Below are 14,666 nucleotides of genomic sequence, written 5' to 3' on the forward strand. Positions count from 1 at the left end.
TGAAGTCATTTAGGAGTAAAACTATGAATAATGTTATATACATGCTACAAGCAAGCTGACACTGCTGCACACTGAAGTGACGCTGCATCAAAGTCAATGTACTATTAAACACAATATTTATATACGAACACCAGCTACTCAAACTATATGCTGCTGCTGCTTAAGTAGCTCAGCTACCACATTTGATAAACGTTGCTGGTTTGTGTGGGGTATTTTGGTGAGATGGCCAGTCTTATGATGTTAATTCACTGTACAAGAGTGTTGGTTTGCATGTAGCTACTTGGTTTGCATATTTCAACTTCTTAATGAGCTCATAATTCAGAGAATCCAGTGATGTTAATTTTAATTGTAGAGTAAAAACCTCCTCTACAGAGAGACCCAGAGTTCTTATTATGGGCATGATGTTGACTACAAAATGACAACACATCTCCTGGTGTACAGGTGGATCTGTATGTATGTGTTGGGTCATTCATATCTGACATTCAAGTCTGCATATGTATTAATATCCACATATCTTATATGTACATTTCCTGAGCTCCTTTCACACTGGCTGTTTTTTTTTTATTATTACTCTTTATTCTATATTCTATTTATGGTATTTTATTTTACTTTTCCCTCAGCTCAGTGCTTGTTAATAGTCTATGTGCTCTTTGGTCTGTTTCGTATGTTACATGTCATACATGTGTGACTCACCAAGACCTTGTATGTGTAGCATACTTGGCAAAATGAAGCGATTCTACTATTCTATCATCTGATTCTGATCATTTAAGAATAACTCTGTACTGAAATCCACATAGTTACCTAATAGTGAGCATTAGAATATAATAAGCCTGGGATTTTAAGGGGTTAAAAGGCAGAATTAACTATTTTCCCTAATGCCTTGAAGGCCTGTATGTGGGTCAACATTTCAGCCCTCACTCTAATAACTACATAAATTACACATTATTTCCACAGTTTAAGTCTTAAGATTAAAGGGCCCATATCATGGTAAACGTCATATTTTTAAATAAAGAGTTTGAAGTCAGATGTAAACATTGTTAATGTCTCCTTCATTAGACAGTCCATATGGTCCACATTAAACTGCAAAAACTGCTTTTGAATTCCCTGCTTCTGTGATGTCACAAGAAACAACTCATTTACATATGTCCACCTATTCAGCCTATGGCAGTTTAGCTCCACCCAATCAAACTCAAGTTCTGAGGAGTGTTTTCAGGCACAGTGGTTGGAAAATTGTCATGTAAAAATGAATTAAGACCATTTTTGCTACATTAAACCACAGCAATGTTAAAAAAAAAGTAAACAAGAGAAAAATGTAAAATATGGGCCCTTTAATATCTAAATATAAGCCTGCAGTTTAAGGTGTTAATTCATGATATTGTATTGTGTCCATGCTTTTATACTGGAAGAAAATGGGAAAAATCTTGTGGCTTCGGGCTTTGCCATGTTAATCCGGGCCTGGCCGTGAGACCGAAGGAGTGAAGCATTGCAGCCATCTCTCTGCTCTTCAGCACATTACCACCCTGCAGCTTTCTGCCCTTATCAGCACCACACAGGCCCCTATTGTGGCCGGGTTTTGACCACCAGCGCTGAGAGGCCAAGCCGAGGGACTAATGCATCTTTATCTGTCCCTTGCTGCTACTGCTCCTGACCCCGTCCCGCTGACGAATGGAGAGGAGGGGTGGAGGGTGGTCTGTGGGGGTCAGCGCTTTGGGTTTTAGGAGATAAGAGCATCCCGCTGCAGCACAGCCGCCCCCATCGCCAACTACACTGACCCACCATCAGTTTAGTGGACACTAACTGCCTCATTAGTCAAGTCATTAGTGACAGCAAACACAGATCGCAGTGGAGGAGCCTGACAGGAGCACAGTGGAGCAGCTAATTAAAGGGCCAGCAAACGGTCCAAGAGCTGCCAGCCCCGGGCAGCTGCATGCCCGCTCAGCCTGCCAATGCCGCAGGAGTTAACTCACACGTGCACAAATTTGTATTCCTCTCTCTGTGGGGCGTTTCTGTGTCTTTCTACATGACTGTGGCTAAATGCCACTGCGCTACACTTAACACGTCCTGAACTTAAAGGAATACTTCAACATTTTCAACCTGCCGCATCTGTATTGTAGTGTTGATTCCCATAGACAATACCACGTTTACCTGTACTTTAAAAAAGAAAAGAAAAACAGTCAAATCAAAACTCACTCAGACAAGAAGCCTATGGGCTTCTGTCAACACGTTTATATAGAACAAATGAAGACACTACAGGAGGAAATGACGATTTTGGTCCCACTAATCACTTTTTCAGATTTTTGGATAAACTGCATTTACAGTTGTATGTAAAAGCTTGTAAAAGTGTGTAAAAGCCCTTTTCTATGTTCTGTTGATTGACTAAGTGAAGATAAGTCAACACATCCTCTACAGAGAACACACTTCTGCACATTTTTGAGGCACAATCACTGTTTATTTGATGAATTTAACATATGAAAATAAATGTGGCCTGTACAAAAGTAATGCCACATATTATGCTATTATATGTATTATACATATAGTATTATATGTTTTATTGGTAAAACTTTATTTGGAGTGGTCCTTTGTAGATGATTAATAATCTCTTAACAGATTATTAATAAAACATCAACAACATATCAGTGAAGTAGCAGTAGTGAAGCCTCTGAATACACTGAAGTAAATATCTTGTAGATGTTCTGTTGATACATTACATACATTAAGTAGATGTATTGTTAATATGTTACTTTCATTACACAAAACCTAACCCTACCCAACCTTACCCAAAACCTAACCCTGACCTCGGCCCTAATCCTAACCTTAACCTTAACCTCAACCCAAAACCTAATCCTAACCCTCATATGTTTTTGACATGTTACTGGAATACTCAAAATAAAGTGTCACCATTTTATTTTTTTCCAATATGTTAAACTCAGCAATTAAACAGAAATTGTGCACTAACATTTGCAGAAAAAATGTCAATTCCGTGTAGAGGTTAACTTATTTTAACTTCAAAAATATGTAATTTAAGTACATGCAAGATGTTGCATGGCAATACAGCTCTACTTTACTATCATCATCATTATACATAAAAACTGAGACACGTGTAGGACAAATGGTGGTTTTGGATTGTGAATAAAATGGCTATATTTGTGTTGTCGATATCATGACACTTGGTTCCTATCACCACCAATAAAATAAAAGCTGCAGATTTGGAGGAAGTTGCCACAACAACAAATTGCCTGTATTTTCAGCATGCTGCAGGGATTGGGTCCCCACAAGGAGCTAAATACACACACATACAAGCACACATACATACGAGCTGACCCCTGGTTACCAGGCAGTTATCTGCTTTTGGGAAAATGAGAACAGCCCTAAAATGCATCTTTTGTCTGGCTGAACATTTAGAGAAGAGGCTGTGAGCAAACACGAAGCATCTTAACCACTATCCCTAAAAAAGCCCACCAACAAAGACAAGAATCCTCCAATAAACAGACAAATAAGCAGCCTAAAAGAATCATCATTGTCAAAGTCAACCTTTCAGAACACTTAAAGGCAGAAACAAACTGATTTGAGGTTACTGAAAAATGCCCTTTTTTGAGCATGCAATCACTGGCTTTGAAGTACAAATACAACTCAATCCTGAGGCACCACAGAGGCACTAATTGCCTTTGGTTGGAGAAGGCATGTTGCGTTGAGTATTAGCGCATAAGCCCCTAAGCTCATATTTCAGGCAATCACTGTTTCTGCCTAATCCCCGGAGTCACTCCCACTAATTATAATCACCCCAAAGATGATGTGCTATGCTGTTTTCCCCCCACTCACAAAACAAAAAAAATTGGTCTTGTTGTTTCTGATGAAAATCATGAATGTTCTTGAGGGCCCCATTATAATGTTTTACTTTTGATTGAAGGAGGACATCTGCTTGGTTCTCATGCTTATCAATAGGGCTGTCACTATCGATTATCCAGTGATATGCAAAAGTCTGAACACCCCCTGGTCAAATTACTTGCTTTGTTCATTTTTGAAGTGAAAATAAGTCAACACATCTTCTCCAGGAAACACACTTAAATGTGGCAGTTTTCTGTTTATTTTAGGGCACATTGTTTATGTATTTGCTGAATTTAACCTACTGGAAAAAAAACCTCAAAATGTAAAAGGTACCAAAACTTTTGCACAGGCCATATTTTGAGTTTTATTTTTCTCATGCAAATAAGCCATAATTGTGCATTAAAATGCACAGAAGTTTGTTAGAAACTTAGAAATGTCATTTTATAAGGAGGATCCAAACTTTTGCCTATGACTCTATTAGTCAAGTAATCTCAAGTAAACTCACTGTATTAAAATCTACTACTCAGCTATCAAATCAAAGTTTTAAAATGGACAAACAATAAAAACAGACATCACAGAACAACAAGCCATGTATAACATTTCATATATGCTTCCAAAATATCTTCCAATGAACTAGAAAACCTTCAAAGGACTTTATAAATTATAAATCACATGGCAAAAATATAAATGTCTATGCCTATATGTATATGTGCATATGGATGAGTCAGGCTTGGTTTTATACTGCAAGATAGCAAGAGAATTTTAAATATGCATTTTTATCAAGCAAATTGTCCTTTCTAAGCTCCACCCATGGAATGCATTTTTCAGGAGCACAGGAAAAAAACTGATTTTTTTTTTGCCGAAATTTGCCAGCACCTCACCTCTTAAAGAGTGTGTCTGCCTACAGTGCAGGACAATCCACAATCAACTGTGGATTTCAATTAAATTTTCTTCTCAAGTAGGCTGCTTTCATAAAGTTCAGGATAGTTCAGTATATGCTGGCTATGCAGGCTATTAAAAAAAGATATGTAGCCCAGACCTGGGTGATATCTAAAAATAATTAGCACGAAATTTTCTAGTTAAAAATCATGAATATCAGTAATACTGCCACCCCCCTATGACTTCAGACTGCAAGTGATTTCCAAAACCACATCCATGAGCTTTCCACATTAAAAACAGGGAGTTTTCTGTTGTTACAGCAGTGTTTTCATAATCCATAATTCCAGGACACTTAATCTATTCAGAATATACTGCACACCAGCCGTAAACGAGGATCAGAGGAACTTTCTCTCCAGGTTAGAGTTAATTTAGCTGTGCTATGCTAACATCTAGCCATTTTAACTTTTTTTTTACTGCAGCAAGTCACTGTGAGGTGAGCTTAAGCTCCAAAGCATGTCAGCTTTCATTTTTTATTCCATTCACATAAAGTAAAGTTAGCATTACAGTGCATAGCACAGAAAAATAATACAGGCAGTTTCTTAACAAACATCTCTCTCTTTCTGTGTGTGTGTGTGTCTCTGCTATAACTGTGATTTAGTACTGTCCTGTAAGTCACCATGAACACTGACAGTTTCGGACATTTTCTATCATGTGGTCTTTCTTCTACTTTTGTCTTTGTATTCATTATGTAGAGACAGAGCTGTTATTAACTTTCTTTCTAAAGGACAGTTGCTTTCACCTGATTGATCAGTGCTTGCTCTTGCCTCATTGGTCAGTGCTGCACAGCTGCTTTGTGTACTTTGCATAAAGTTAAGGCCAGCTCAATTTTTCTCCCGCAGCGCTAGTGATGTTTGCACCACTCACTATCCCACAATCCCTCTTGCCTTTTTTCCCTACTCCACATAGGAAATGAATGAGGGCAAAATTTCAGGTGATGAACTTGCGTGCAGATTCTTATGATCCAAGTAATCCCCATAACAATTTTTGACTCATCAGTCCATAAAACCTCCACATATCAGATGTCCAGTTTCAGCATTCAGTGCAAAACTTCTTTTAGTCCTTTTCTCAGTGAGGGCTTCTTGACAGTTACACATGCTTTCGCTGAGTCGTCTTCTCACAGTGGAAGGATGGACAGAAATACCTGTGGATGTTTTCAGATCTGAAGCAGCTTGATTTTCTCCTCTCTCTCAAAGATGGAAGTTTTAAGTGCTGTTTATTTGATAGGGACAGTTTTGGTGTCTACCAGGTCTTCCAGGTGGTTGTTAGGAGTCTTAATTTCTCTTTAGCTTTTGATAATTTTTCGAACACCAGTTTTGGAAACTCCTGTTTTGTTTTTTTTTTTTACTTTTTTTTCCTTTGACTTTCTCCTTTTCTAAACAAGTGGATTATCTCATATCTAATCTCCTCAGAAATACCTCCTTTATTTCAGATGCAGAGAAATGTATGAGGCAAATAAGATGAGTTTGGGTAGTTGTATAAATGTTTGTGTCTCTTTAAAGGGACACATGATGTCTGTTAGATCTTTAGGGAAATACTGAAAGATTTTATATACCATGTGTAATTTTCTACTGAGTGAATGTTTCCTGCTTTAGTTCTGATATGATATGAAATGAGAGGAGATCTGACTTTTACACAGTGCTCTAAGTATTATGTTGTGTGCTACAGTTTCTAATCGGGTTGAATGGTATTTTTGCTCATGAGCTGCAAAGCTTGTCCAATGTAGCAACAGTTGGTACAAAAGACAAATTTGTGGGTGGAGCATGAATAAGTCAATTGCTAACTCATTGTTGTTAATTTATAAAGAAGGTACATTTTAATGGATTACTCTAAGCTTAATGGAGTAACCAACCTACTTACCAGAACACAAGAGTTTCCAAGAAGGCTAAGCCAACATCAGAAGCTCCTACCACCACGATCCTAGCATTGATGCTAACCTTAGGCTCCATTGTGAGCTTTCTGTTAATGTGATTGAGCGCGTAGGGCACCTGCAGAAGAAGAGAGGGAAATGAGAAAACTAAAAGCCATTTTTGAAAAGGCCTTCTTGTATGATGGTTCATTAAAAGTATATATGCAGAGTGAGGGCTTCTATTCTGGTTGCCCTGAACCATCTTTCACTTGTTCGTTTGTCCTTACGGCCAACAAAGTCCAGCTAACAGCAATTACTACATTCCTAAAAGCTATACTGATTACCTGCACACTGCTCCATTTGTAAGAGCACCCCCACAGCAGCCTCGAATGACAATAGTCTAATGGAATGGACAAGGCTATACAGAGCGTTTCACAAAGCACTTAACCACCAAAAAGTAAGCACCACTCTAGGATGGAAAAAATGCAGCTGCACTGTACCTAATGTGCCATATTGAAATTTCCTAATGTTCCGCAGGCCAGTAGTGAGTGCTAACTGAGAGCGTATCTACCCATTGCCTAATAAAAACGGAGAAGAGTTTGATAGGCCTTTCCTGATGTAGAATATTGACTGCTTTCCAAAATACGCCTGCTTTTTTTCACCTGAAAGTAGTGTACAGGTTTTTAAAGGAGATTTAATGAGAGGAATATGCTGCTGGTATTCGAATCAATTCAAACCCCCACAGCTGCCACGTGCTCCCAATCATTTCCCCCCGAGCTCAAGCTCTAATTGGTCCTTGAGCATGAATAATTTGATGGATTTAGGTCCACGGTACACCTTGTCTGATTGAACATGAGTGAAAAGAAGGAGAAAAAGAGAGGAGTCCTAAAAGAGAGCGGACAAAGACTGTACAATTTATCACCATAACATTAAGGAACATAACTGATTGCGCACTCATCACTATTTGACCCTCTTGCCCCTGCGTTAAATCCCATAATCAATGGCTGAGCTTTGAGGGCCCTTTAAAAGACCTAATTGCAATGACCTGTGGAGCCTAAAGACAGGAGGGATTCTGAGAAGGATGCAAAAAAGGCTAGTTTAGTTCACTCCAAAATCAAACTGGGCGTGACTGCCTTTTCAACTTCTGCGAATTTAATCATTTGTGTTTTATGTTTCAAGTTTGTCTTTTGCTTCTAGCTGGCATGCCTAGCAACAAGTGGTTTAAAGTGGCATGCTTTGATTTTAGCACACTGTTTCATTAGTAACCAGAACATCAAACACGTGATTGTAAGGGAAAAAAAAGAAAACATTCCACCAAGTCAAGCAGGAGCCTGCAGGTTTCTTTATGCTGGCCCACACAGAGCTGAGGGTAACTGCATACTGACTACAGCCAGACTGATAAATTGTTTGTTTGATAAAATCAGCAAATATTAAGGTCCAATGGATTTCTCAGCACCAGCGATCTCCGTCTCGGGGTAAGATGGACTCGGAAACTGTTCTCAAGACCAAGGCCAAGTGTGATCCATCTAAGGTAACTGGAAACTGAACATTTATCTGTAATTATCGAATATCAACAAAACCTTCAAACAGAATATAACCGCTATTTCTGTACATGTCTAAATCAAATTTGTTCGCTCCCAATATGTCTTAACTGGGTCTTATTAGTTTGTTGATGTTCACTGGTTTCAAACTCAAACAACCCCTTTGAGCAGATCGTAATGTTTTCATTACTATATTTTCATTTAATAATAAAAATGGATGTTGTTTGGTTTATATTCAGTTGATGTTAGATGGTGATTCTGAATCAGTTTTAGAAAAGAAGGACAGAGAATAACCTTAATCATGATTCATTCATTTATTCATCATCTTTAACCGCTTAATCTAGATCGGGTGACGGTTGCAGTTGCGAGAGCAGAGAATCCCAGACGACCCTGTTTCCTGCAACATCTTCCAGCTCATTCCTCATCCCCAAGCCGCTCCCAGGCCAAATTGGAGATATAATCCCTCCAGTTTACAATGCAAAGATAGACTAAGACTATAATATAATATTAATTAATAATACTTAAGCTATATCATTTTTAATGATACATTTACAAAATATATCACAAAGTATAACACAAACCCAATTCCAAAAAAGTTAGGACTGGACATAATTTAAGACTGTCAAATGTTCAAAAAACATCTTAAACAGGTGATGCACTCATGCTTTGGTAAAAGGAGCATCCAGAAAATGCCTAGAGATTTATGAGCAAGGATGGCCAAAACAGTTTGAGAATAACATTCCTCAGGGAGTGACTGCAAGGATTTAAATTATTTTACCCTCTACAGATTCAGGGAATGTGAAGAAATCTCTATGTAGAAAGGGCAAGGTCTAAAACCATAACTAAATAGCCATGAACTTTGACCCCTTACATGGCACTGCATTAAAGACCAGCATGTTTTTCTGACCAACTGCTGTCAATAAAAACTGTCCATCACTGCGTCCTCAAATGCGAGTTAGGACTGTACTATGCACAGAGGAAGTCATATGTCAACAGCATCCAGAAATGCTGCTGACTTCTCAGGGCTCAAGCTAATCTGAAATGGACTGATGTTCAGAGGAAGCGTGTATTGTGGTCTGATGAGTCAACCTTTCAGATTGTTTGTGGAAATAATGGATGTTGTGTTCTTTGGGCCAAAGAAGAAAAGGACAATCGAGATTGTTACCAACGTAAAGTTCAAAAGCCAGAGTTTGTCATGGAATGGGGGGGGTATTAGTTGGTAACCTGCACTTCTGTGAAAGCACCATTAACACTGGACACAGAGTGAGTGCTGTTAAAAGGAAAATATGTCCCCATTTTTTGGAAAGAGTTTTAGGCTCCAAATTTAGAATGAGCTTAGATTTACAAAAAACAATAAATTCGTAAGGTAAAACATAAAATACTGTGCTTCAATTTAATACAGGTCAAACAGAATTTATTTATCACTGCATTCTGTTTTTTATCTGTTCTCAGATCTTGTGCGCCACGGAAGCTTGAAGCTTTTCTTTTCATTTGTGTGGTCCACAAGGTTGGGAACCTCTGTCTTAAGGTATTTAGAGTTTCTGCCATTTATGTAAATCTTTAAAGAAAATTAACAACTGGCTTATCATTTAGAAAGATCTATGAAAATACTATGTTTAGTCATGAACAAAGTGATCTTTCAAATGTACGTGATTCAAATGTTTCAAGTGGTCACACATAAATAATATAATTCATAATTCTTGTCAAATGTAAGTAAACTGAAAGATATAATCGTGTTTTTTTGATATATAAATTATATAAAATACTGTTGGTTGCTGGAATCCTTAAAATCAGCATCTTTAAACACTTTCACATCAGCTGGGCCCTAGTTCCTATTACAGGCGTCCTGCAGGCAGGTAAAGCTCAGAGCAGGTGCAGCCTCCATCTCTGGGCTCCTCATGGACATGCAGAAGCTCCGAGGAACACAATGGCCCACCGTAACATGACCCGCTATTGACAAAGAAAGTGAACAGGTGTTTTAAACCTGATTAATCCGCGTGTGCTGGACACAGGGCTTTACTGCATGCTGCCTCATGCTAAGCCACCAGACGTGCTCTTATCTCCGCCGCTGCCTGGACACCATGGTTGCCGCGCTACCAAATGGAGCTTTCTAATGGAGATGGAGTGTGGGAGAGCAGTGGCAGGTTGTTTGTACCTGCTAATGCACCAAGCATAGCACACACACACAGAAGGGTATGACACCCACCCCTGAGATTCTTATATAACTGTACTTGGAAATTTATCCTCACATTACAAAACTAGCCATCGCTACATAAATGTAGAGCTTTGTTTTTCAAGGAAAAACAGCAAAGTGAAATGGTCATTTGCCTTTTAATGCAGCCATGCAGCCATCCACATCTCATTTAGGTGCTTTTAGATGATCCTGATAAGGCGCTGTTAGCTGTTTGGTGCTGAACTGCACGTAAGCTTTGCTCCTATAAGTCAGCCTGCTGCTGCTTCAGGTCAAGTATCTGGTCAGGCAGGTAAACATGTGCAGGTGGGGCAGCTGCTGGCCTGATGCGGAGCTGGATAAGAACACAGCTTTACCTGTTAAACACCAGCGGTAAACATTTCCCATCCCATCTGTTGCTGAGGCCATCTGCTCCATTAACCAGCCCTGTTAAATAACCCTGAGGCGAAACGGCTCCCCGACCAGTGACTACAGTTAGAACTAAGCCTGAGCACCAGTGTGCATTCTGTCTCAAAATGAATATTGCTCTTATTGGTGAGTGATAAATGCTTAATATGCAATACCCATTGCTTATACAGGCATTTAATTGAGCATGCACAGTTCTCTTCCAAAACTCCTCTCTTCCAAAACTTCCTATTAATACCCTTGATTTCAGAAGAAACGCTGGACGAGCGGGTGTCTACAAACATTTGGACACATTATTTATTATATTTATTTTGTTGTTGTGAGGATGGAATGTTTTATTAGACTGAGCAGTGTGTTTAACTCTTGTGTGGTGTTGATGTTTTTGTTACTCAGTGGTCTGGTGGACCCACCGCATTATTGTTTTTTTTTAAATCAATACAGCCATAACAAGATATGTAAAAATACCAGATGTTTAAAATATCACAAGTGGCCAGCGTAGGGTTCTCCTTTAACAGCTGTAGCCAGTCAGCAGCCTGTCCATGTTGTCCACCCTCACACACACAAACACACACACACATACACAAACACATACACACATAAACACACACAGTAACAGCCGGCCATGTAGGAGGGGAACAGAGTGAAGGGACATAGCACCTCCACACTTATATTCCCCGCGGGTTCACCCCAACACCACAGGTGTAATATATTGTGTGGCGGGGTGTACAGTGTGAAGTCACAGAAAATGAGCTAAGGCCAAGGAATCTGGGGCTTAAATAATAAAGCATTTTTTCTTTGGTAAACATTGAAAATGGGTCCCACAGACCTGAACACAACACAAGGGTTAAATTTAGTGGGGAATGAAGTTGCGAAACAGTGCCCTCTGGTGACCGAGGGAGAACTGCAATCTCGCTATGTAAAGCTCATCAGCGCTATATTTGACTTTCTTTTGAGGACTTTAGGTTCAAGCCATATCTCTTTGGCAATGTAAACAAAATATCTCTCATTAGACACACTGTGCTGTGTTCACTGTTATTTTAAAAGAGAGGTTTTAAAAGGATTTTTTAAAGAAGTTTTAAAATGAATGTACTTGGGAAACCTTTCTATGTACATGGCACTCTAGACTGCAATGTTTGATCAAGCACATCAAACAGTCACAAATGCTAGCCAGTATTTTTCTAATACTTATTTTGAATGATTGAAGTTTAATTTTAACTGAAGATTGATTTTACAAATTTCAATCACAGTGCAGCAGGGACGCTCCACTGACCTTGTGAGTCCCAAAGATTTTAGCTGCCACTGTGGCAATTTACACAACGCTGTAATCCACTGAAACAAGCATGTAGGTTTTAGATCAGCATGGAACCAGTGTCACAGATGTTAAGATTGAACACAAAATATCATTACCAACATCGGTCCCTGCTTATTGCAGAGTACCTTCCGGGCTTATTAGATTGCAGGGATGTTTTTAATTTTTAAAATGACTTTACAAAAATGTTACATTAACGTTAGCTTTCTTACCTTCTCCTGTAGAGATACTCTATTGGAAATATGTTAGCTATAACCTGATTCCAACCTGTTTCCAGTCATGATTGCCGTTAAGCATCACACCCTGGAAGTCGTATGAAATTTCATTCAATTACATTCTCTTCCATTACAAAAAACCAAACCTGTCAGGATTTGAGTTGGAAGTTTTAGATCGGTATGAAAAGACAAATCCCATCTGACCTGTTCTCTGGTGATCAGTGTGGATGGAGCGTTAATGTCCAGCTCCTCCAGTGGGTAGATGATCTGGCGGCGAGGACGCACTGGCACCATGCAGTTCAGCACCGCCGTCAGGGAATGGGCAGAGGCATTCTGGGAAAACAGACATAATGTAAAAGTGTTTTCATAAAGAATTATGAGGGCAAGGTGTAGGAGCTGGGGCAAAGTTACAGAGAACTTCACTACTGTGGCGCCAATTATAATCAATTACAATAACATTCAATAAAATATGGGTTCACTTTTGGCCAAAAACCATGTCAGGATACTTATGTCAGGAAAAAAAAATAGTCTTTAATCTACTACTGTATATAGCTCCTCCAGGTGTGTATGAAATACACTGTCAGCGTGTTTTTAAAGTTATTCTCAGTCATATCTGAGTCATGATGCAGTCTGAGATCCGTGATGCACTGAATCATTTAGAAGAACTGTAATCACAGTGAATCGCTGTGAGGTAAGAGAGGAGATGTGTAAAAGGCTTCATATGACACACTGTTGAATGCTGTATTTTAGCTGAGGGCTGGCTGGCACGCTCTCTTCACAACACAAACCCACCTGTTAGTTTACCATAATTCTATTTACACCTCATCATCCCTCAATCTGGCTCATGTTTGTCTGAGCTAATTAGCAGGAAAGAGAGAGAGAGGACCTCCAGAGCAGATCATAGCATTAGAGGAGAGAGAGAGAGAGAGAGAGAGAAATGTAGAAAGAGCAAAAAAAGCCAGAGAGAGAAAGAGAGAGAGAAACGCAGAAACAGCAAAAAAGAGAGAAACACGGAGCAAAGAGAGAGAGAGAGAGGAAGAGAGAGAAAGAGAGAGAGAGAGAAACAAAAAGAGCAAGAGAGAGAGGGAGAGATGTAGAAAGAGCAAGAGAAAGAGAGAGGGAGAGATGTAGAAAGAGCAAGAGAAAGAGAGAGGGAGAGATGTAAAAAGAGCAAGAGAGAGAGAGAGGTGGAGAGAGAAACAGATAGAAAAAGAGAGTTGGAGAGAGTTAAAGAAATAGATTGAGAGAGAAAAAGATGTAGAGAGAGAGATAGAGTAAGAGAGATGAGAAGAGAGACAGAGACAGAGATGGAGAGGAAAAGAGATGGAAAGAGTGTGATCGAGAGAAAGGTATAAAGAGCAGAGAAGAGTGAAAGATGGAGAGGAAGAAAAAGTTAAAGAGAGAAAGAGTGAGGGACAGAGAAAGGTGGAGAGAGACAGAAAAAGATGGAGAGAGAATAAGAAATAAGAAAGAAAGACAAGACAGTGTGAAAGAAAGAGGGAAAGAGAGTGAGAGAGAGAGAGAGAGAGGAGAGAGAGAGATAGAGATAGAGAGAGAGAGGGAGAACAGTGCTGTTGTTAATGTGAGTTAGAGCACCGCTGCGGTAAAGAGATCCAGACTGCTGCAGGTTCCTCACCCTCTGGCTGTAGTTAGAGGGGTAGACGGGGTAGTAGAGGCAGGATTTGTGTGCCAGACGCAGCGCCTCCTTCAGGAAGTGTTTGGCATAGTGCTGGAAGATGGAGTTGAGGGTGAAATGGCACAGCTGGCCGTGCTCCTCACGCTGGTAATGACTGAAATACACAAAGTTCTCAATGTTGTAGTTGGCTCGGATGTACTCGATGTCCTGCAGGAGTTGAGGACAGAGAATAAGGTAAATTTACGATCATGAGCTGCCTTTTAATATGACTCTCGCAGGGTAACTGTTACTGAATTACCTGCTCATTTCTAATGATTACTATTCCGACAACCTGTCCTTCAGCTTCAGCTACAAATGCTTGAATAGGTGTTCCATCCTGAGGGTGAAAGAGAAAAGTTTGCTGAAGATCAGGGGTGTCAACCTCAACTACTAAAAGGACCAAATTAAAAAATCTCAACAAGTCTGTAGGCCAGCTGTGTTTTTATTTTAGGTTTACTTACATTTTGCCATGACCTGAATGGGTCATTGTTTATTCAAAATATGCCAAATCTACATCGGTAAAAAATAGGCACTGAATACTTGAAAAATCATTTTAATTAAAAACCAATTGTTTTAGATAAAACAGTAGACTACATTAGCTGCAGAAAACTGTTAAACCTCTTAAAATGTCTCCAATGACAGTAGGTTTTTAAAAACTGCCCATTCGCTTCAACTAGACACCTGCCATCTTTTTTTATTTTGTGGTGCTGTCCCATAGAT

At 39.4% G+C, this 14,666-nt stretch overlaps 1 protein-coding gene across 1 annotated transcript in view; it reads right to left on the reverse strand.

Annotated features, from left to right (window-relative positions):
- The window catches only part of cfap61 (cilia and flagella associated protein 61), a 56,324-nt gene that overhangs the window by 28,576 nt on the left and 13,082 nt on the right, over positions 1–14,666 (reverse strand). Inside the window, exons 14-17 of the mRNA XM_036582165.1 lie at positions 14,206–14,283; positions 13,908–14,114; positions 12,476–12,604; positions 6,622–6,749 (exon numbers count right to left, since the gene is read on the reverse strand). Of these exons, the coding sequence (XP_036438058.1) occupies positions 6,622–6,749; positions 12,476–12,604; positions 13,908–14,114; positions 14,206–14,283 (542 nt within the window). The remainder of the gene's footprint in view (positions 1–6,621; positions 6,750–12,475; positions 12,605–13,907; positions 14,115–14,205; positions 14,284–14,666) is intronic.

The sequence above is a fragment of the Colossoma macropomum genome, unplaced genomic scaffold, assembly GCF_904425465.1.
Source record: "Colossoma macropomum unplaced genomic scaffold, Colossoma_macropomum, whole genome shotgun sequence".
In the NCBI taxonomy this organism is placed as follows: Eukaryota; Metazoa; Chordata; class Actinopteri; order Characiformes; family Serrasalmidae; genus Colossoma; species Colossoma macropomum.